Source organism: Dysidea avara, chromosome 4, assembly GCF_963678975.1.
Source record: "Dysidea avara chromosome 4, odDysAvar1.4, whole genome shotgun sequence".
Classification (NCBI taxonomy): domain Eukaryota; kingdom Metazoa; phylum Porifera; class Demospongiae; order Dictyoceratida; family Dysideidae; genus Dysidea; species Dysidea avara.
This window is the reverse complement of record NC_089275.1, coordinates 1034474-1057682: the sequence shown is the minus strand read 5'-3', so window position 1 is coordinate 1057682 and position 23209 is coordinate 1034474. Positions and strand designations below refer to the sequence as shown.

The window sequence follows — 23209 nt, the reverse complement described above, 5'->3', positions numbered from 1 at the left end:
TAACCTACACAGATTTAGTTAGCAGCGAGAACATCAATTGGTCCAGGTATACATTCTACCAAGGGGTTTTTTGGAATAAGATCAAATGACCAAAGGACTTGAGCTGAACAATGAAGTAAAAGCTCAGTGATTGAACACCTTAAACAGCTAACTGCTAACAACACTAAACATACTCATGCAGTTGACGATCAAGTTGATGATCAACTGATCAAGTTGATGATCAACTATCTATTATAGTGAAACAAGTGATAACAGTTTGATGATTTATAACACTCTTGATCCCAGATGCAATTGCTTCAAATGCCAGTGTGAAACTGAAGGGCTCCAGTCTAAAAGGGGCAAAAAAGCGATTTCAGTATATCAGGGAAACTCACAATTAAGTTACACTGACAGAATCTCAAATTGGTGTCTTTAAATTTATGGTATTGATTACAAGCACTCATGAATAAAATCTTTGTAGCGCTGCTGTTTAAATTCATCAACACAGTCTCATTCACCAGTGAATCTAAACTGCATGAAAGACTGTTTGCTGAAGTTTTGTGGCATTGATACAAGATTGACCTGTGCTATACCAGTTTCGCTAAAAAGTTTTGTACCTAAAACGAATTTTGTTGCAACGTTGAATACTCCAAACTACCCCGACACTATAGTATCTGGAATTTGTTATACAAGGTGTTTTTTGACCAGTCTTTCAATTTAAAGTGATCGCTATCAGAAGAGATTAAACCCTTTCAAGTTACATGTGCACGTAACTTAGGAGTGTGTTGCTATCACTCATAACACACACAATAATACAATCTAATTCATACCAAATATTTAAATAGGGCGTCTATTCATAGGCGGTGTTCACAAAAGCCTCACTCACCAGTGTTCTGTATGGCGATACAATCCTTCACCGCCTGCCTCAGTGTGCTTAGTTCAGATATCACGAGGTTAAGTTCCGCGTGACCACTGCCAAGCGAGGAGCGAAGTCGCACCGATCCCCTGGGTGGGTGAGAAGCCATATATCATTAATATTCACACATTCATATTCTTCCGATATGAAACTATAGCGCTACACCAGTCTAACCTTCTTAGAGCCTTTGCTGCTTTACTCATCGCCCAGATTCGATATAAAACCACTTGCTGTGAGCCACGTGATCAATGTAAACAAACCCTTCGGCAGAAATTGAATTTTAAATTGCGCATGCGCTAACAATGAAGCCCTACTACGTCACAGCATAAAGCCCATGTGATAACTATTAAACCATAATATTAAAAGGCTTGCAGCCAGACTTCAAATTTAAAATATCCTCTGCGAGCACGAGAGAGCTGAGATGTCTTGTTCCAGTCGCTCAGCTTCACCTTCCCTCGCAAACACCTCCGACACGAGCCGCTCAACTCCAGACAAGGACACAGTCTCGAGCACCAGCGAAATTGGAGAAGATGAGTTCGCGCGAGGAATTCCCGGGAGTCCTTCTTCGTCTGTCAGCATCACTCCAAAGCCTATCGAACAAGATGAGGCCATATTGGCAGCTTCCTTGAGGTAACATGTCGAGTAGGGAGTTGTTGAACATGATGTTACTGTCAGCTGGTATTGCAGCTGAAATGTTTAATGTTGTAATGTTTCAATTTCACCATGCCTTCTTCTGTACCTGACAGTAAGTCACCACTTCAGCAGTTAATGGAGAGGACAGGATGCGGGATAGTGCAAGTTAATGGACAGCGTCACTACGGGCCACCGAGTGACTGGACTGGCCCCCCACCACCACGCGGCTCTGAAGTCTTCGTTGGGAAGATACCTCGGGATTGTTTTGAGGACGAGTTAGTTCCCATTTTCGAACGAATAGGCTACATCTACGAGGTGCGACTAATGATGGAATACACCGGCCAGAACAGAGGTGAGCAGCCGCTGCACAGCTCCAGCTAATTATTGGTGCAGAGATAGATAACCTCTAGTACGGGTTCTACATGAATTTTAAATGGCTTTTTCTAGTAGGTTATCGCACCTCTGGGCCACAGTTGTGATTCTTCTAACCAACTCAGCAATAGACCAACCACTGGCTAAGCCCCCACTGCAACCTTTAGTTAGTATAGTGAAGTGGTGTGGGTATGGGCTAACTGATGTTAAACATTGAAGCCTCAAATCATAATATGTGTATTGGCTAACCCATACAGTTTGTATAGTGGTGAACATCTTACAGGTTATGCTTTTGTCGTCTTTTCTAAACCATCGGAGGCTAAAGAATGTATCAGACAGATGAACAACTATGAAATCAGAAAAGGACGATATTTAGGTGTCTGTATATCAGTTGATAACTGTCGATTGTTTGTTGGAGGAATTCCAAAAAGAGCCCAGAAGGAAGAAGTGATTATAGAAATTAGCAAGGTGACAGATGGAGTAGTGGACGTCATAATGTACCCTTCAGCCCAAGATAAGACCAAAAACAGAGGATTTGCATTCATAGAATATGAATGTCATCGGGCAGCAGCCATGGCAAGAAGAAAATTGATGTCTGGAGGTATACAATTATGGGGTCACCAGATAGCAGTTGACTGGGCTGAACCAGAGATAGAGCCTGATGAAGAAGTAATGTCACAGGTATGTACAAATAGATGAGTAATGAAACACTGGTGTACTGGGTGTGACAGTGTTGTGGTGTTGATTGTCACAGGACTAAAGGACAGCTTGGTAAATATGGTCCTTGTTGTGTACTGAGCAAATGTGTTGATTGGTATAAAATTTTATTAGCTGTGTGGTACTATTACAGGTGAAGGTCTTGTATGTGAGGAACCTCATGTTGACCACCACAGAACACCTCCTTCATGAAGCCTTCTCCTACCATGCTCCGGTTGAGAGGGTGAAGAAAATCAGAGATTATGCTTTTGTTCACTTTGAAACTAGGGATGGTGCTATGAAGGCACTGAAGGCTCTGAATGGTAAACAAACCTGTGTAGTTTGTATGTGTTGTGTTCTAGTGGATATTATATCAAGGGATCGGAAGCTTTCATTGAGCAAACACCTTAATCAATAATAAGAATTTGTCTGTATTCCCATTTGTATTAGTGTGGAACCTCTCTTATCTCCCGGCCCTAAATAGTGACAAAAAATTTGATCCCAACACATATTTTCACCTTTGAAAGAAAACCTCATTGAAAAAGTACCAAGTGTGTTCACCTGTGGTCTAAATAATAACTTGTTTACTAACACCTGCTGACCTGCAACCATATATGGTAGTGTCTCTGCAGCCCAGCTGACTGGTGTTACCATAACAATTACAACTAATAATTAATTAACTGTTGGTATTTATTAAGAGGGTGAAAATATTTAAAGTTTTCAACGAAGTATGTTTACATGTTGTCACTACTGTCTATTGTTGTCATGTTGTGTTGTTAGGGTCAATGTTGGATGGGTCAATTGTGGAGGTGTCTCTTGCTAAACCTGTTGATAAGGACACTTACCAAAGGAGTCCACGTTTCTGTCGTGTCTTATCTCCCTATAATACTGGTACCAATTGGGGTTATGTGCCGTGGGAGTATGCTGCTGCGGCCGCTGCTGCCATGATGTGGGGCACCCCATCTTATTTCCCAACACAAACGTAAGTCAATTACGTATTGTACAGTAAGTTTATGTCTGTTGTATGTTGTGTTGAATGACCTCAACAATCCCCACCAGTGTAACTTACTAACAACACTCATTCTGGTTATCACAACTCATTCTGGTTGACTAGTCTACATATTCAACTTACCATACAATTCAGTGTGTGTTTATGGAATTTACATCACAAACAACTGGTGATACGAGAGTGTCTCCCATGGTACCCCACGGGGTAGTGTAGGTGGGCAAATTAATACTTGTGGTCACTAAGGTGATGTGACAAGGTAGTCTCATAGTCTGTTCCTTTGTGTGACTAGTCCTTTGTGTTTACCCTTCTATCTTGCATCACTAGTAGCTGCTGCCTGTAGTATTATGTGTTATACTGTAATATGGTAGTAGAGTATCTGCTAAAGGACTAGTATATCATCTTTTGTATAATATTTAGTTGTGCAGTAGTTGCCCCCTACAAGTGTGAATATTGAAGTGTTAGTAAACTGACATGACTTAATGTGTGTGATCCTCTGTGTGTAGTTTTTGACTATCACTTGTGTAGTTTAGTTGTGAAGTTGGTACCAAATTATCTACTGTTATTTTTCTGTGTGGCTGTAGATTTTTTTTTAATTAAATATAGTCATACTATAGTAAGAGAGTGTAAAATAGAATAATGTGAAAATTGTGGCTGCAGCTGACAGAATTTTTCTGATGATGATTCATACCATTTGGAGAACTGAAATTATCATGTCCTGTTGTACCCTTACTCTACTGACTTTATAGAGACTATTCAGCTTGTCCTACCCCCCTGAATTCTACCACCTTAAGTCAAATTTTCCTGGCCAGCTCATTTCTCCATGTTTGGGTAAGTCACACCTCTTACATCTTCCTCCTTCAGAAGATGGCTGGTTTAGGCAGGTGACCTTACTACACAGTGACCGTATCAGCCACCATACACCCTACTACCTATTCATCATACACTATCATAATATTGGTAGTTAGTAATCATTACAGGTTGAATGGCTTCCTGCTGAAGGCTTGTTATTTCCTGAAGATTACAATAAAGTGTTAATATGAATATCATAAGATGGTTATTGTGTTATGATTGGTTGGTAAGCTTTCTATTAGCCTGCAGTGGCAAGAACTAATATGAATATGATTACCAATGTTATGAATATGATTATCAGTGTCTGTCTGTGTGTATGTACAGTTAGTAATATGAAGAGACATCTTCGGACCTGCTAAATCTTGCAACACAAATGACCACATCTTTTGGCTTGGCCAAATGTGTGTTTATTTTTAAATAATACAAGTGTGAAATACTAGATAATTTGTAAATTAATGTTATATTTGAGTGATTTTCTGTTAATCCTCTGTGTTTTGTAATGTCTCTAGTGTTCGTCCAGCAATGACCTCAGCAGGATCAAGGGCTTATAGTAGTCGGTCACCAACTCGTGGACGATACTGTTTCCCTTCACAACCCACTTCAGCTACTGCATCTGCCATGACCCCTCCTCCAACACGATTCTACTCCCCTCCACCAGGGTATTATCGTCCATTTGTGTACCCTACACCATTGACACCTGCCACTGCCACCTCTGCTACACAATATGGAGCAAGTCCCACCAAGCAGCCACAACAACGTAGGGGGCATGGTAAATACTACAATGAAGGGGCTACTCAGATGATGATGGCAGACTCAACAACTATGGGAAGCAGTAGCCTACAGACAATGAAGAAGTCACCATTACAAGTAAGTGTGTGATCATGTGTTAGTGTGACTACAATGTGGTTGTGGTGAGGTTAGTTGTCCAGTGACTATGTGACCAGCTGGTGTAGTGGGTTCACATGTTAACCACATATAGTGAGAATAATATTGTAATCCATACATTAGTACATTAATGGTGAAGAGTTCATCCTCTATGATGTGTGGGGTATACACTGGTACCTCCTGTAATCACATTCCATCATTGTTAGCCTCACAATGTATGGCTGCTATCATAATGTATTAGTAGTTGTAATGTAATTCATCACTTGATCATTTCTGTATTCATCAACTATTATAATCTGATACTATTAATAACAGCCTTAACATTTTAACTACAACATGTGTTTTTACAGTTACACATAATAGAAGCTAGTTTTATATTGCTTGTGACAGAACCTTGGCAGTATTGGTTAGGTATAGTCAAGCCTTAACATGGTTCAGTGTGACCCAAAAATGTTTCCAACAAGTTTCTAAACAACTTTTATTGATGGGACATATTTTCTACTGACCTATCATTGACTACTGTAATAGGGTGACTGGGAGAAGTCACCCTAATTAATGCTGCACCACTAAAACAATAATCTAGTAGAATTTCATCAAATTATTTGGTCCTAAAGTAACCATTATGTAGAGGTGGTCACTATATAGAATATTGCTCATGTGATCCTACACCATGTTTAATAACATTGTTCCTAACACAGGTACTAGAGGACATTTGTATGAAGCAGGGTTGGGGTGCTCCAGTGTACACCCTCCACTCTACTACAAGTAGCAATATGGCTACTGATCTTCAGCTGTTCATCTACCATATAAGGATTAATGCCCTTGGAGTAACGTTCCAGCCAACAAAACTTAGTCCTACTATTGAAGATGCTCAGAGAATAGCAGCAGAATATTGTCTGCTACAACTGGGCTATTCCTATACTCCTGAAAGTGAGCAGCGACTTGTGTGTCAGTCTGTCTGTGTGTAGTGTCAGTTTGTCTGCGTGTGGTGTCTGTATGTGTCAGTCAGTCTGTTTGTAATGTGTTCATCTGTCTCTGTAGTGGGTCTGTGTGTCTATCTTTGCACAAAATGAAAGATTAGTTTCATTGGTTGCATCTTTTACATAAAAATTGTTAATTGGCTTAACATGTTGTAATGTAGATACACAAGTGACCAGCTAAGGGAAAACTAGTAATGTCTTTTTATGATTTCAAAAACCCACCGGCCTGTAAAGTTTCATAAGTTATGAATGTAACAACAGTCCATGAAGTCAAGGCAACGTAGACAAACCCAACAAGTACATTTAACTCGTATGTGCTTAATGGTACAGAGAGACTACAGAACAAATATATCCTTTTTCTCAAAACCAGGCGAATTTGATGTGTTAAGTGTTATCCTGTGTTTCACCATAGATGTATATAACTCTGAATAGAGATTGGAAACAGCATCACATGACCATTATACTACCTGTACAATTGACACCACTGGTTGGATATGAGATGCGTTTCACTTGCTACTGCTTTGACAAGCATAAAAAGACTGGGACGATTATTTTAAGTTCTCTAAGGTCGAACGATAAAAGCTGCTATGGTGGAAGCCACCGACTGGCCTTTCCCACAGAAGAAATTCATCCTATCGTGCCGTTTCAGTCAGACATGGGGCCAAGTACATTTAAAAGTACTTAGGTGAAGTACAAGTACTTTTGAGTCTTCAAAGTACAAGTACTCCAACCAAAATCACAAGAGTACTTAAGTAAAGGACAAGTACAGTACATTTTCCTATAGCAAAATTTATGTAGCCATGCATAATAACTTAAGCTTGAGGTACAAACATGCAAAGTGCAGTTTTTATATTCACAGAACTATTACACTGCACAATAGTCCTTCAATTTTTAAATCAATGTAAGTCTACTACACTCGGGTTTAAATTCTTTTCCTACGCTGCTAAATAACTGCTTAATTGGGTAAATGATACAGCTACTGAAAGAACATCTTTTGCCACAATGGAAAGATAATGATATGCTTTGTAATATTCTTTCCAAAAAGTTTACACAGGGTTGGGTTTTTTTTTTGTTGTTGTTGGTACACATGGGGTTTCCAAGTAGTCATGAAGTTCAGCGTGTATAGTAATTTCAGTTACCATAGTTGCTTCTTCACAAGTAGTGATGTCTGACAACAGAAGAAGGCATGCACTCACTATAAGATAATATTTTCTTACCACCAATCCAACAAACTCCTCGTTACAGTGGTTGCACTTAGCCTTACAGTGTCAAACGTCAGGAATTGCTAGCTATTTTAGGACAACAGGTACTCTCAGGTTTTTGTCAACCTTTCTCTTCAACTCTCAATGGCATTGTTTTTATTATAACAGAATTAGTACACACAAGTACTAAATACTGCGGTAATTAAGAAAGTATTTAAGTACAGTACAAGTACTTTCAAATTTATACTTAGTACTTGTGTACTTCTCCTGTAGCCCTTGTACACACCTTCTGGTATCAATGAGATGTGGCATTTTAGAACCCTTTTGGTCATTTGAATTTGACAGAACGATTTTTAAGTGACACTCCTAGTTGAAACACTGTTGTTACAGCTTTGTTCAGTGTTGTTGCGTTGTGTTTCTGTTCTTGTAACTCAGCACAGTTGTTGTCTAGTGAAATTGTCTTTCAAGTCCTAATCTAATGTTCAACAGTTAAACAAAGCTAGTAAGATGGTGGTACACTTCCTCACAGGGTTCAGAACTCTTCATAAATGATGCATTTTTGCCTTACACATTTCATTGTCGTTTGTTACAAAAACAAATTTATGCCAACTAGTCAAGTTTTCACTCAGCAGGTTACGTTTGGTAGTTTTTCATTGTTAGTTGTATGTGTGTTCTAATATCCTATTATTGTTGTTGTTGTTGTAGGTTACACACCTCATGGGACCCCTGCTGCTAGTCCAGTCCGACTCCAGACCACATCATTTCCTTCTGGTTTTTTCACAGCCAATAGTACTAATACTACTACTACAGCCAAGCTGTTCCCCGGATGGCAATATGAACCTCCACAGCAAACCTCAACTGGAATGTTAGCATATGAGATACCCAGCACACCTCACCAACAAACTAACAACTATACTGGGGACTTGTACCCGGCATCTTTTTTGAATTAACTTTTTATTACTTGGACCTTTTCGTAGTGTATAGATGAATTTTTTTTTTACAAGTGAACAAAACAGTTTGTGTTAGGTAGAGAGTGATAGGTAGTTGTAGTGTATATGTTAGTAGTAATGTTGCGTAAGTGTCTAGTTGGTGTGATTGTCTCATGTTATGTGTTGAACACGTGTAATCTTTACTTGTCTACTAGCTACTCTGTGTGTGTGTGCTTTGTAATTGAACAAATTTCATATCACTTATTTTTTGCTGCTTCTGACACGTTTGAAATCAGTTATGGTAGTTGAGGCCACTTGGTGTGGTGTGTATTCAACACAGTGCTGTATGTAAACTATACGGTTTGGGTAGGGGTAAGAGCAACTGCCTGCTCGCAATGGCAGGATAGGCACCTCTCCACTAACTATAATCGCTACACTACTGCTCTGAATAGAGTGACTGCTCTATTAGAGCTTCTCAATCTTGCATACCAAAATTCTTTAGTAGGGACTCCATAATACTACAGCTATACATGATCAGTGATATTTCCAGGTGTGGGTTACAAGTGTATAACCACTTTCTTTACATGTCTTGTACTATAGAAATAAATTATACCAGAGCCTAATACAATCCTTGACTCATTTACAAATATTTATAGGAGGCTAAGTATGCCCATGGCATGGTGGGGTGTTTATACTGAGCAGTGCATGCCAAAACTAAACAATACGAATTGCAAAGAGAGTATAATGTTACTAGCTATAGAATTACATTATAGTTTGCAAAATTTTGAAATGCCACATAAGCCCACATTAAACCAAAGAAATTTCCCAACAATTTTTTCCTATTATGCACTCATGTTCATCCATTGTGGTTCCTAGGATCAGTTAGCAATCAGTGAATGCTCTATTAGAGCATTTAACTGCAAGTGACTGTTCTATTAGAGACTACAATGCAATGCCTCTATATTATATATATGCATTTTTGACTGACTGCTCTATTAGGGAGTATCGAACTATTTTCAAGGAATTAAACTCCATCGTTAGAAATATCCACTTAATAATATGCTAGCATTTTTTGCTCACATTTAATTAGTTACATGTTTCTGACTCCATGTATTCATAGGCTTAAAGCCTTCTCACTGGTCCCTAGTGGAATGGTATTCACAGAATTATGCTGGCATAACACTCTAACCTATATATGTATGTCAAGAGCACATAATAATAATAGGGAGCCCTAGCTACTCCCTATTAATTTTTTTATTATGTACTCTTGTTATTATATGCTTTTTATTATGGTGGCCTGTACAACGTTTTGTTCATAATCATTTGATGCAGCATGGATAAGGCTGAGCTTTCAAAAAGTCAGTGATGGTAATCCAAAGCACTAGTAGTCATAGCCTCACAAAGTTTCCCAGGTATAGTAACAACTCACAATCCACACTATACAACTGGTCTGCTTGTGTGACTGCTCTATTAGAGTATTATAATCTGAGGAGATTATAAAGACAGTTGTGTAGTACCTTCTAAGCCAATCTTAACAACTACATTATAAGTTTATTATATCATGCTAATTATAAGGTTTCACAACACAGGGAACATTTTGGTGTTATATAATATTAGATGTCTCGACAACCATTTATCATACAAGTTGTCAGTATCCAACTTAATTAGTAGCTAGAAACTCAGCACATCTGGGGGAGGTCTTGTACTAAAGTGACTTAGGTAGTATTTGTTGTGTACTCTAGGACACTTATGACATTAGATCAATAGTCATAACCAACCTTACTGTTGAAGAAAAGTGCCCACACCAGCTAACTTTTCATTAGCTCAGGAGTGGTAGTGCATGTGAGATGTAAATTTATCTATACACAACAGATACTGTGTAATGTCACATTGTTTGAAATACATAGCGAAATAGACATGTACAAAAGGACAACACACATCAACACAAACACTTTCTTCTGTTGAGAGTTTCAACAGGGTTGAAGGAGACTGAATGTAACAATTTTGTTTCAGTGATAAACTCTTCTTCTCTCTCCAATAGTTTCCTACAATAATCACATTATACACTATTAGTTCATTAGTATTAGAAACCAACCACGTGTATGTGTGTGACTGGTTTTGTCTGTCTGCAGCATATATATGTGTGTATAAAGAAAGTAAGACTAGTACTTATTGTGGTGTCAAACATAGGTCATTTCTTTCACTACTGACAATTCCTTTACACAGAGTTGGATAACAGTACTCAAAAGTGGAGAGGGAAGGTTGTAAAATCATTAATTGTACTTTAGTGTGCTTTCATGCAAAGGGGAGTCTAGAGGCATGCCTCCACAGGAACATTTTTGAGATTTGATGATAGCATTTATGTGGATACTCCTATAATATTATAACAATGACTATCATTAAGATACTGTAGATACAGCAGTAAATGAAGGCATTTCAGACAGACTCATGCTCTTGATTACATATAGATATAATGTGTTAATAGAGTCAGATTGAATTAATTGCAAATATAACTCATATGAATCCGCTGATTGTTCTATTAGAGTAGTTGGTGACTGCTCTATTGCAGTATCTCGATCTCGTGCACTTCCAGCAATTATTCGTGCAGTATTCCACAACCTTTAGCACAAATTCTACAAGTCTAATGACTACAACAGTAGCTATAGGGGGCACTGCCCCTCCACTTGTAAAAGTGGGACCCCCACCCCCCATTTCTCCACCCCTGCCTTTACAGAAGTTGTTGTTATGCCTAAAATGTCCTTCACCACTAACAATACATAACCTGACAATCTGTACCTTCATGGTACATACCCCAATCATTATAATTCATACTCAAATGCAATTGATATGAAAGAATCTTGCAAACATAGCAAGTTGTTTAATTGGACTTTGTAGTTATGTCAACACATTATTTCACCAGTAGAAAATCTGAGGCTGAATAGTGAATACTATACAGTAGGCAGCTAGAACTATTTTCTGCTAATGTAACAGGAGTGGAGAAATTGGAGGGCAGGGAGGCAACTGCCCTCCAGTGCCTGGTCTAGTACAGCAACTATTGTACATCTTTTTACTGATAACGATTATGCAAGAATGGAATACTCTGTGAATCAGTATTGGGTTTGCATGAGATCAAGCTATATACTCACCTAACTACTCTAATAGAAGATTCACTGGTAACATAATAATAGACAAGTCAGTTAGTTACTTAGTCAGCACAACGATAAATTGTAGCAACTTATGTGAAGTGTTTCTGATCAAACTGGAAGCACCTTTGGACTTGATCAACCAAACCAAAATTACCAAAACACAAGATCAGTTCAGCAGAGTGGTCCCAATAATTTCTGTCTGTAATGAGCAATTGAAGTAGCTACAGTAACTAAATGCCATTATTATCCAGACACCTTCCACTGGTCACTGAACTAACTGAATCATGTACAGTTGCTGTTGACATTGTTTGTTACAAGTTTCATTAGCTGTACTTGTTGTAAGCCTTGTTCTACTAATCAGGTCATTCATAATTCTTGTAAAGTAGCACCCCTGGCCTTTATTGAGGACCCAGCATTTGTGGTGTAACATCTACCAATGTAACAGTACAGCAGACAAACCATTTGTAAGTTTCAAACATTTTAAGAATAAAGAAGTAGCAAGTGTTTTATAACTGAATATGTCAGATTTTTCAGTGGATAGCTATTGATTATGTTTACAAGTTTTCTGCCAAAATTGTCATTATGTTTAATTTCAAGAAGCTGAAGTTTCAAAAAAATTGCTGACCCAATATTGAAATAGTGAGCCAGCCCCGTCAAGGGGCCATGAAGGTATCATAAGGCTAATTAATTTTCTGATTGATACATTTCATTAGAAAAACCCAGATCTTCATGATTCCTAATATGTGACTGGGCCTGCAAAAATAGGGCATGTGGGGCATTGTGGGCACATGATTTTTGCCTACTTTTTAAAACTTTCATCACTCATAACGTTTTGTACCAGTATGCTATGGCAATGCAATTTTGAACATCTAGGTAGAATTTAATTGGCTTTATGATGCAATTAACTAAATACAAATATGCTGTTCCAGCACTGAGATATGACCTGTTGAGTGACATGGTGTAGTTTGTGCCCACATGCCTTGTTTTCGCAGGCCCAGTCACATATACAGTAACATTACTACTGACCCCTCTGCTCAGTTCTGCATCACATCATTCACTTTGGGGTACTCTTCTATAGTCAAATCTTTAGTTTACAAGTCCTCCATACGACCAGTGTTAGAGTATGTTGCACAAGTATGGAACCCCCTTAAAACTAAAGACATTAATGTGATCAAGTCTGTTCAGCAAAGGATGGGATGCTGTTTTAATAAAATAATAGATAAATTTGACAAGTTTCCAAGGCTGGCCATTGTAAAGAGAAAACACATTCTCTAGATGACCTTGGTCCAAGATTATGACATTCTCCACAAAAGGTACTCCTTTTTATGTTTCCAAAACATTTACAATTATAATTTTCTCTTGTACAAGACAACATTCCCTTTTTGCAATTCAACTACAGGCCACATGTTGGTACTTTTATGTAAACACTCCAATGCCTGGCTTTCTGAGAACTTGCCTCTTTATTTTGTTTTATACAGAGCTAGTATAATTTACATACTTCTGAAGTATGGCATCATACTAAGTGACAGGTAGCATACCATTAGTATGTACACCATACTAAGTGACAGGTAGCATACCATTAGTATGTACACCATACTAAGTGACAGGTAGCATACCATTAGTATGTACACCATACTAAGTGACAGGTAGCATACCATTAGTATGAACTTCATACTTCTGATTTTCCAGGTACTATTGACCCAACCTTGTGTCAAGATGTAAGGTTGCTGGAGCCTTGGGTGATTTGTTGCTAGTGTCCCTGCCTGCTTGGCCCTCTTCTTACTTTAAACTAGGCTTCCAAAGCCAAATTCCCCCTCTTTACCTCTCACAGGCTCTGTGAACAGCAGTTCTTTGGAGTTGAATGGCCAATTGTCTCCTCTACAGTTCACCAATCCCAAATTTAGTCTATACTCACTCAGACTGAAAATTTTTCAAATTTTTCCTTTTATTGTTTGTTTACTTTTTAATCATACAGTGCGATAATACTGTACTACTAAATTTTAAAACTTCCATAGCAACTTATTTCTGGCCATTCTGTAGACACTTTTTGGATTGCTTATTCCTCACCAATACTACCAAATCAGCTGTTTTGGGGTGATATTTTTGGCTAAAAAAGCCCAAACCTTCATGATACCTAAAAATGTAGCTAAAGGTAAGAAACAAAGCTATCAATGAACAGGTGAGCAAGATGGATATTAGCTGGCTAGTATATAGATTCACAAATTTAAGGCACATTTTACAGAGTAATTAAAATTTACACAATTATATCAGTAGCATGTGTTTATTGTTTGTCAGTGCATTTCATTAGAAAAGTATATATGGTTTGCTCAGATGATCAAATTTGGTACAAAATGCTACAGTAATGCCTACCTGACCAATTGCTCATGTGCTCTTGTTACATTGTTCCCTGAACATGCACTAGTCTCCATGAACAAGGCACCTAGTTGCTGTTAGTAACAGGATTTACAGCATAGTAACAACAAGTGTTAATAGTATTGTTACCTCAGCTAACTTCTCTCCTTCCCTTGTGCTCACTTGTCGGTCAAAGTGGGGGACGTCCCTCTTGTTACCAATCAGTAATAACACACAAGACCTATCCCTTAATGTGGCCTGCAGATATAGTTACAGTACACATGAGTGGTAGGGCAATGCTCATTATAATTACCAGTGTGGCTTGTCAACAAGTTGTCATGGTTTTTGGTCAACAGTTTTAGCCTCAATTCGCAAAACATAACCTGGTCATCTTCAATTATTGTATATTTAATGCCAACACTATATTGTTACCTAGCAATATCACCATGACAATGATATTAGATATGGTGCTGTGCCCTGGCAACTGTAGCAACAAATTTAAAGATAGATATTATTGGTTGCGTACATACATGCAGTGGCTTCAAAAGTCAGTTATCAAGATAAAATTAATATTAATGTAGCAAGACAAGACCACTCAAATTCAGTTCTTATAACAACCATTACCTGTGTGTATGAGTATGACAAAACTATGGGCATGAATTTTAATGAAGTCACTATTACAAATCTTGGTTTATATCATTTCTAACAACTGGGTATAATAGTTATTACCATGAAGCAGTAGCGGCAGCCATATCAATGATACCTTAATAATATCAACCCATCCTCTGATCCCCACAAATGAGTCACGATTAGTGATGTCATAGACTAAGATGAAAGCATCGGCACGACGACAGTACACTGCTGTGATTGGTCCAAATCTCTCCTGTCCAGCTGTATCCCATAATTGAAGTAACACTTGTTTGTTGTCAACAGTGACAGTACAAATGATATAATCCATACCTGTAGGGTGTAAGGAACACAGTCAACGAAACACTACTAACATCACTAGATATGTATACAGACTACCATCATTTTACTCAACATTGAAGTGTGGCACTCAATGTTGAGTAAATGGTAGCTTTTGATACTCAACGTTGAGTGTCATGGTGGCTTTTGAGAGTGTCATGGTGCATGGCTTTTGGAACTTAATGTTGAGTGCCATAGTGGCATTTCAAATCAATGTGGTAGCTTCTTTTTGATAAAATGAAAAGGGTTTATGCTATATTTTGGCTCTTGTTAATCATCGTGTAGTGTCTAGGCCAGCGTTGAAACCGGGTCTGGTCATCCGGGTTTGACCCGGATTGGATCACGTGAGAAACGAAATTGTTCGTTTGACGACGTGGAACTTATAAACGCTATCGCGTAGCTTTTCGTGAGCCACGCCCACTTATCGCATTACCAACATACGCGAGGGTAGCTATTGTCAGTAGGTGAAGACCTTTTTTTTTTTTTTTTTTTTTTTTGGTCTTCAACTTACAGCTAGGCTGAAGTTGCAATATTTACTCAACACGAATCGAACACTCAAAATGTAGACTTCGTTCGCTCGCTCGCTCGAGACTAGCCGAAACACGTCTCGGCTTTAATTAATCCGGGTCACATCCAGGTCAAATCCGGGTCAGTGGGTCATCCGGGTCAGCAGTAGTGACCCGGTTTCAACGTTGGTCTAGGCTACTCACAACTGGAGTACTATTGTATATAGTAGTTCAAGAAAACAAATATTATAGACCATTAAGAAGTTTTGTTCACATAATTTCTGTGGCTATATAGATTTTGTGACTTACAATTTTTGATATTTGGTGAAAATAAGAATTGTATATTACTCATTTTGTTAAATATTTGAGTGGTAAATTAGAATAAGCAAAATGTTTTAGACTGTGTAATTGGTATTTTTCAAAAGCATAATAGGTGTTTTTGAGAAGTGTTCAAAAGTATAATGCTCAACATTATGACCGTGATAGCCTCATGCCCACACATACATACTGTAATAGACTATATAGCTACTAGTGCTGACCAATGGTGGACTCTATTCCTGGTTGAAAACTACCAGATGATAACCATCTGATGACTGAACTCTTACCAACACCACTGTTACCAAGGTACACCACCTGTTGTCATAACAACATAACACACAGTGAGAAGCCATATCAATCATCACCTTATACACATGTCTTGGTGGACTAGATCTAGACTCCTCTGTTACCGCCGGTAACATTGTTGTACCAGTTATCGATGATCGTCTTCTTAATGGTGTATGTTGTTGATCTGATAAACGCCTTATATGGATACTGTCCATTGAGGCACAGTTGTCATGGTGATAATCATCCCATACAGCAGAGATGCCTCTACGATGGTGATGTGGTTGATGTCCATATGCCTGCAACACATACTGCTATACAAGAAAAACATTTCTGGCGAGTAATAATTATGTAATTTTCACAGATTAACAAATTTCAGGATTTTCATGGTTTTATTCTATGGATCACTCATTTTATTAGTCTTGATGATAATGAATTTTTGAGGATGCAGACAGCTAAGAAATTGCAAATTACTACTATCTATAAGCAAGAGTTCATAATATATATACTAAGGAGAGTATCCTACTCTCATATACCCCTGTAGAAAGGCGTATCGTGAAGTTATGACGTAACGACAAGATGTAGTGGTTTGTGATGTACAGGAAGCCACAAAAGTGCAAAAATCGTTAGCATCGTTTCACACTTGCGACGCTCAGGATAGCCGTATTCGCGAATGGCCTAGTAAGAAATGCCTACAAAGCGGTCTTAACCCATGAAGGAACGATTGTAGTTGGGTGAGAAACGCTTAGAGCTGGAGTTAATTTGGTTGCTATCGATGTTGGTAGGCACGCGTTCAATCGATACCATGTTCAACTAATGACATCATTAATTTTACAAAGAAAAATGGGCGAACTCAGAAGTGTTACGTCATAACTTCACGACACGCCTTTCTACAGGGGTATATGAGAGTAGGATACTCTCCTTAGTATATATATTATGAACTCTTGCTATAAGTTATATCCCTTGAAAATTTGTATATATATATATATTTAATACAACATCAATATCGTGTCCTGTAGAAAAACTCCAATAGCAGCTTGTGGTATATTTTTGATATACTACAGCAAACTAACCAATAGAATTAGTATATCACTTGTACATTTGATATACGCATCTGATTGGCTAAAAATTTTTGAGTGTTTATTTGTTTTACCAGTTAGGCATGTCCGACTTGACAACTACTGTTACCATTGTAACCAATACCTGTTACCTAGCAATAACATTGTTGCCTAGCAACCGTTGCTAGGTAACCACTACTGATTGTATAAATGATTTTGACACCATAGCGATGGTTGCTAAGCAACCACCGAAAAGCACGTAACTAGGTCAGGTTTACATTTTGTTGCCTAGCAACAGTTGCTATGGATTGTTGGACCGATTTTCAAGAAGATTGCAGGCTGCAACGCATGTGCATACTCCTTGAGCATGCTAATCACAAGGAATTACTTACCAGTACTAATAATGGTGTAAAAACATTAGAAATTGCTGTTACTGCTTCCAAGTGGGAGACGAGATGTTGTATTAGCATATTATACTACAGATATATATATATATATATATATATATATATATGTACTAGTAATAGCATGGGTAGCAGTGAAATTTGGGATAAATATCACGAGTGTTGTATTGGAAATTTACCATTTCCAATACAACAAGAGTGGTATTTATCCCAAATTTCACTGCTACCCATGCTATTCCCAGTTAATACCATACTCGCTGCATATACGCATGCTGTGCATTAGCATTGCTATGTACGCAATTTGTCACTATGTACTAAACACGCGTAAACACTAATTGGCGCTACATTGTTAACATAAATTCTAGCCAATGAAATTACAATTACAACTTTTTCACTGCTACCAGTGAAATACGGGGATAAATTTCACTGCTACTATTGAGACTTTTGTATGGGCAGTGAAACAGGTATGGTATTAATATATATATATTATATATATATTTAGACTCTATTTAGGCTGTTTTGGGTAGGTAATAAATCTCATATATTCCACCTTGTTTTCTAATATACTCCACGCCTTCAGGCACAATATAGCATATGCTCAAAATCTAGGTTTATCCAATCACTACGCATTGTTCACGTGCAGTGATTTAAAGAGCGCTATTATTTTGTCACGTGAGGACGCATAGTTGCCATGGCGCTAGTATTATCTCAAGAAAACCAGCCGCTTTCGCCGAGCCTACAACAGCCATGGATGAGGTAAGTAATCTGAGTGTAATGTGAAATAGAGTCTAAAGCAGTTATACGGGCACAATGTGGAGCCTATGAAATTTATAAACCCTCAGGCCCTTAGTAGCGCCCTCGCTTCGCTTGTGCGCTACAGCCCGGGCCTTCGGGTTTATAAATTTCATAGACTCCACATTGTGCCCGTATAACTATACATATATATATATATTAATACAACATGAATATCGTGTCATGTAGAAAAACTCCAATAGCAACTTGTGGTATATTATTGATATACTACAGCAAACTAGCCAATAGAATCAGTATATCACTTTACACTTGATATACGCATTTGATTGGCTAAATTTTTTTGATAGTGTTTGGTTGTTTTACCAGTTAGGCATGTCCGACTTGACATCTACTGGTATCATAGTAACCAGTACATGTTACCTAACAACAACATTGTTGCCTAGCAACCATTGCTAGGAAATCATTACTAATTCTAAAAATGATTTTGACACCATAGCAACGGTTGCTAAGCAACCACCAAAAAGCAAGTAACTATGTCAGGTTTAAATTTTGTTGCCTAGCAACAGTTGTTATGAATTGTTGTTCAAGAAGATTACAGGCTGCAACACATGTGCATACTCCTTAAGCGTGTTAATCACAAGGAATTACTTACCAGTACTAATAATGGTATAAAAACAGTAGAAATTGTTGTTACTGTTTCCAAGCAGGAGACGAGATGTTGTATTAACATATTATACTACAGATATCATGGTATTCGAAATATATACCAAAAGATATACATATTTAGGAAAGGATGCCGTAGTGCGAGGCGAAAGTATAACATATACATATATATATACGGTATGAGAGGGGCTTATGGCTTGTCACTAAATTGTCAACACATGGGTATATGTATTGTATGTATTGTAATGACTGATTGTCAATAATGCACGTGATATTGAAGCTAGGAAATATCCATATTATTGTGAGGTTCAATGGGATATGAACAACTGGATAACAAAAAATTAATGCACATTGTCATTCACCAGATAATATTTTAAAACCACCATTGCTGTAGAATACAGAGGGTAAAAGGGAGCTCTTGATCCCCCCTCGAAATTTTTTTTAGCATACCAAGATCAAGATACTCTAATAGAGCAGTCACTCTAATAAAGCAGTCACAGTATTAGAACAGTGTGTAGCGAGCTATTTAAGTACTTTTATGCACTTTATCAGTGATAAATGCGTAGTTGGTGAGGTGGGCAGCTATTGTCAGCTAGCTGTGACCTTTTTTTGGTCTCACCTTTTCAAACCAGAGATAATGTAGTGCCTCAGTTCATTTTGACCCCCCCTTTCCATAAGTCTGGATCCACCCCTGCTGTAGACTCTACAGTGTTGTGGCTAGTACCCAAGGAGAACTAATTAAGACTGCATTGTTGAATGCCTTGTGGTGAGAGGTTACACATGTTTGCTATGATTATGTTTGATTCATGGCACCTCATATCCAATTGTCATACATCCATCTTGCAAGCCTAATTTTTACTTGGACACCAGAGTCCCTGAAGCACTTTATGAATAGAAACTGTTGAAGATGAGTATTCTATATAAATGTTGCATGGGTCATTCCATATCAAATTATCAAAAAAATTCCGACCCCTTTGGATTTTCATGAAATTTGGGATAGACATGGACTCTGCTAAGAAACTTTCTCACACCAAAATTTGGCCCATGCATTCTACTGATCCCCCTTTAAGTTTATTAGAAAATACTATTACACACGTTTAATAAATAGCCATAACTTTGTCAGTGATTGTCACAAAACCTTTCTGTTTAGAGTTTTGGAATGCTTACTAAATTCTCTTTCAAGTGATATATAATTCATTGCAATTACACAAAGAAAAAGGTCAACCCACAAAAATGTGTCTTTCCTTTTATCTTACTTTCTTCAAAAAAGGATATTTCAGTTACTTTCATTTTTTGTTCAAATATTCTTCTTATACTCTACAGTAAGTATGAAGTTGGGATGGCAAGTAGATTATGAGTTATGGCTACATACGTAATTATTATTGAAGTTTAGCTACATGGTATAAGTATGAACACTACTATAACAATACAAGGTTTTAAATTAAATTATAGTATAGAATCTCATCAGAATGTGGTTATGTTGTAATACACATACAGTTGGAGACATAGTATAGAAGTATCATCAGGTGATTAAACAGAAATATCAGTCTCACCATTGCTGAAGCCACACCAATATCCCCTATTGCTACGTATATCGATGCAGTTATGATAACAACATGCTTTTCGTGCAAACACCATCAAGAGTCCATAGTAGAGATTTTATGAACGCCTGATGCCATATACTGGGAGGGTTAGGTAGTTAATTATCTTATGGTACTGTAAGTTTGGTGAGAAAAAAGTTTGACAAAATTGTGGAAACTTCAAAATAGGCTTCTATTAAAATTTTGGAGGGTTTTAATTTGGTGCGGTGACTGTATAGAAAGGCCACCTTATAAGTAGTGCTGGGTGGTATTGAAAAATAGCAAACGGTATACCTTCCATAAAAAGTGTCACGGTATTACTAAATATCACGGTATTACTAAATATCACGGTATTACTAAATATCACTGTATTACTAAATATCACGGTGTTACTAAATATCACGGTATTACTAAATATCACTGTATTACTAAATATCACTGTATTACTAAATATCACGGTGTTACTAAATATCAGGGTATTACTAAATATCATGGTATTAATGTAAAAGCCATTGATATTAAAGTGACTGCCATTTACCTCAACAAAAGCACCAAATACTCATGGTAGGTCAGCAAACCTCAGGTACAAATTACTACAAACACATTTGTTTACAAAGTTTGGTTAGCTGAATGCATCAGCACCTGCCTACAAACATTGTCACATGTCTGGTTACTTTCTAAATATGGGATGAAACAAGCCCAGAGGGAGGCCATAGTGCCCAGACTAGGCACCAGCCCATTATGCTTTTAATTTTGCCTATTATGCTCATAGTTGTGCTCAAATTTTTTGCCACAGTTCCAATGTTTTGTTACTTTCTAATGAAAAATGATAAACTTTGGCTTATGAACAACTGGTTAAATGTAAACAATACTCATTATGCATTAAGAATTTAGCTACATTGTAAACTACAATAATAGTCATGTTAAATAACTACTTAATGGCATATAAGCGGCATCAATTGTTCTATTATTGCAAGTCAACTTTTTTCTGTGGCATGCATTTTTGCTTACAGTGGCTGGTATGGAGTTCCTGTAACAGTGACTGACGGAAAGCCAGAGGGATTACCACTCTTGAACCCCATAGGACACAACCATCCGTATGACAATTATTCTACCTATTATGATAGCACTATGCTAGATGCTTTCAGGCACCTATTATGCTCAAAATTATGCCAGCATAATAGGCTGGTGCCTAGCCCAGACGGTATGGTGGTATTAAAAAAACAACAGGCAGTTTCAAAAGCGGTATGACTTAAATATCACAGATTACTAACAATACCGATACATCGCCCAGTTCTACTTATAAGGGCCAACTATAAATTCTCCAAATGAGATATCTATACACAACTCCACTTGTCAAAAGCAGCCACCTGCCTGAAGGTGACCAGTCCCAAGTTTTGACCGGCTTAGACAAGTTCCGCTGTAAATCATTCCTTTTTCACCAAATTCTCCACCAAATGTTTCCTCCACGAAACTTTTCTGTATTTTGTAGTATTTGTTGACACGTACAGATGTCCTACAGAATAACAGAAAAGTTTGGCAGAGGAATTGGTGAATTTGGTTAATAAGGAATGATTTACCCTCCAACTTCTTAATGTTAATGTGAATTTTTCAAAAATTTTGTCAAACCTTTCTCCCATAACATAATTTGCTACCAAACCCTCCCAGTATATGGCATCAGGAGTTCATAAAATCTCTATTATGGACTCTTGATGGTGTTTGTACCAAAATCATGTTGTTATCATAACTGCATCGATATACATAACGATAGGGGATATTGGTGTGGCTTCAGCAATGGTGAGACTGATATTTTTGCTTAATCACCTGATGACACTTCTATACTATGTCTCCAACTGTATGTGTATTGCAACTTAACCACATTCTGATGAGATTCCATACTATAATAAAAGTTTGTATTGTTATAGTAGTGTTCATACGGCTTATACCCCCGGTAGCATGTAAACTTCAATAAGAATTACGTATGTAGCCATAACTCATGATCTACTTGCCATCCCAACTTCATACTTACTGTCATGAAAGAAGGGTATAAGAAGAATATTTGAACAAAAAATGAAAGTAATTGAACATCTTTTTGAAAAAAGTAAGATCAAAGGAAAATACACATTTTTGTAGTGTGACCTTTTCCTTTGAGTACTTACAATGAATTATATATCATATGAAAGAGAATGTAATAAGCTTTCCAAAAATCTAAACAGAAAGGTTTTGTGATAATCACCGATCAAGTTATGGTCATTTTATTAAACCTGTGTAGTATTTTCTAATAAACTTGGAGTAATTATGTCATATCTTAAAGGGAGATCAATAGAAGGGCCAAATTTTGGTGGGTTAGAGTCCGCCAAATTTCATGAAAATCTGTCGGGATTTTTATTTTGGCATGGAATGACCTATATTATTGGCTATCATTGTTCAATTGGTCATTATATACAGTACATGTTTACTGTATAATATGTAGCCTGTTAGGCAAGGTAAGGTTTGATATTAGGTGACTTACCTATCTTGTGATCTGTTTACTTGATCATGTAATCTGTTTATAGATCAACTGATTTATTTGTTTCTAGTGTTGTTTTAGTTAACTATAACTAAAACTAAAAGTACTTTTAGTAAGCAAATATGTATTAGTTAACTAAAACTAAATCTATAACTAAAAAACAACAGAGTAATTACTAAACTAAATCTAAAACTAAAAAGAATTAAGAAAGATAACTAA

The 23209-nt window shown here is 37.4% G+C and overlaps 3 protein-coding genes across 3 annotated transcripts in view; 1 reads left to right on the top strand and 2 right to left on the bottom strand.

The window, feature by feature from the left end:
• LOC136252882 (uncharacterized) overlaps positions 1–1190 on the bottom strand; it is a 32271-nt gene extending 31081 nt beyond the window's left edge. Inside the window, exons 1-2 of the mRNA XM_066045463.1 lie at positions 1070–1190; positions 866–984 (exon numbers count right to left, since the gene is read on the bottom strand). Coding sequence (XP_065901535.1) covers positions 866–984; positions 1070–1098 — 148 coding nt within the window. The 5' untranslated portion in view covers positions 1099–1190. The remainder of the gene's footprint in view (positions 1–865; positions 985–1069) is intronic.
• Positions 1191–1251: 61 nt separating this feature from the next.
• Positions 1252–8731, top strand: LOC136252881 (probable RNA-binding protein 46). The gene is made up of 8 exons (XM_066045462.1): positions 1252–1525; positions 1642–1880; positions 2184–2581; positions 2751–2919; positions 3377–3578; positions 4964–5321; positions 6038–6269; positions 8227–8731. Exons 1-8 carry the CDS (start codon positions 1317–1319, stop codon positions 8469–8471), a joined length of 2052 nt encoding a protein of 683 aa, XP_065901534.1. The 5' UTR covers positions 1252–1316; the 3' UTR covers positions 8472–8731.
• Positions 8732–10323: 1592 nt separating this feature from the next.
• LOC136252880 (uncharacterized) overlaps positions 10324–23209 on the bottom strand; it is a 48828-nt gene continuing 35942 nt past the window's right edge. Inside the window, exons 8-13 of the mRNA XM_066045461.1 lie at positions 16104–16337; positions 15960–16053; positions 14712–14908; positions 14099–14206; positions 13967–14043; positions 10324–10495 (exon numbers count right to left, since the gene is read on the bottom strand). Coding sequence (XP_065901533.1) covers positions 10390–10495; positions 13967–14043; positions 14099–14206; positions 14712–14908; positions 15960–16053; positions 16104–16337 — 816 coding nt within the window. The 3' untranslated portion in view covers positions 10324–10389. The remainder of the gene's footprint in view (positions 10496–13966; positions 14044–14098; positions 14207–14711; positions 14909–15959; positions 16054–16103; positions 16338–23209) is intronic.

Excerpts from the sequence above, each read along its gene's own strand:
- LOC136252881 (XM_066045462.1), top strand. The coding sequence starts at position 1,317 with ATGTCTTGTTCCAGTCGCTCAGCTTCACCTTCCCTCGCAAACACCTCC. Across the intron at positions 2,920-3,376 it reads GGCACTGAAGGCTCTGAATG|GGTCAATGTTGGATGGGTCA; the intron begins GTAAACAAACCT and ends TTGTGTTGTTAG. Across the intron at positions 3,579-4,963 it reads TCTTATTTCCCAACACAAAC|TGTTCGTCCAGCAATGACCT; the intron begins GTAAGTCAATTA and ends TAATGTCTCTAG.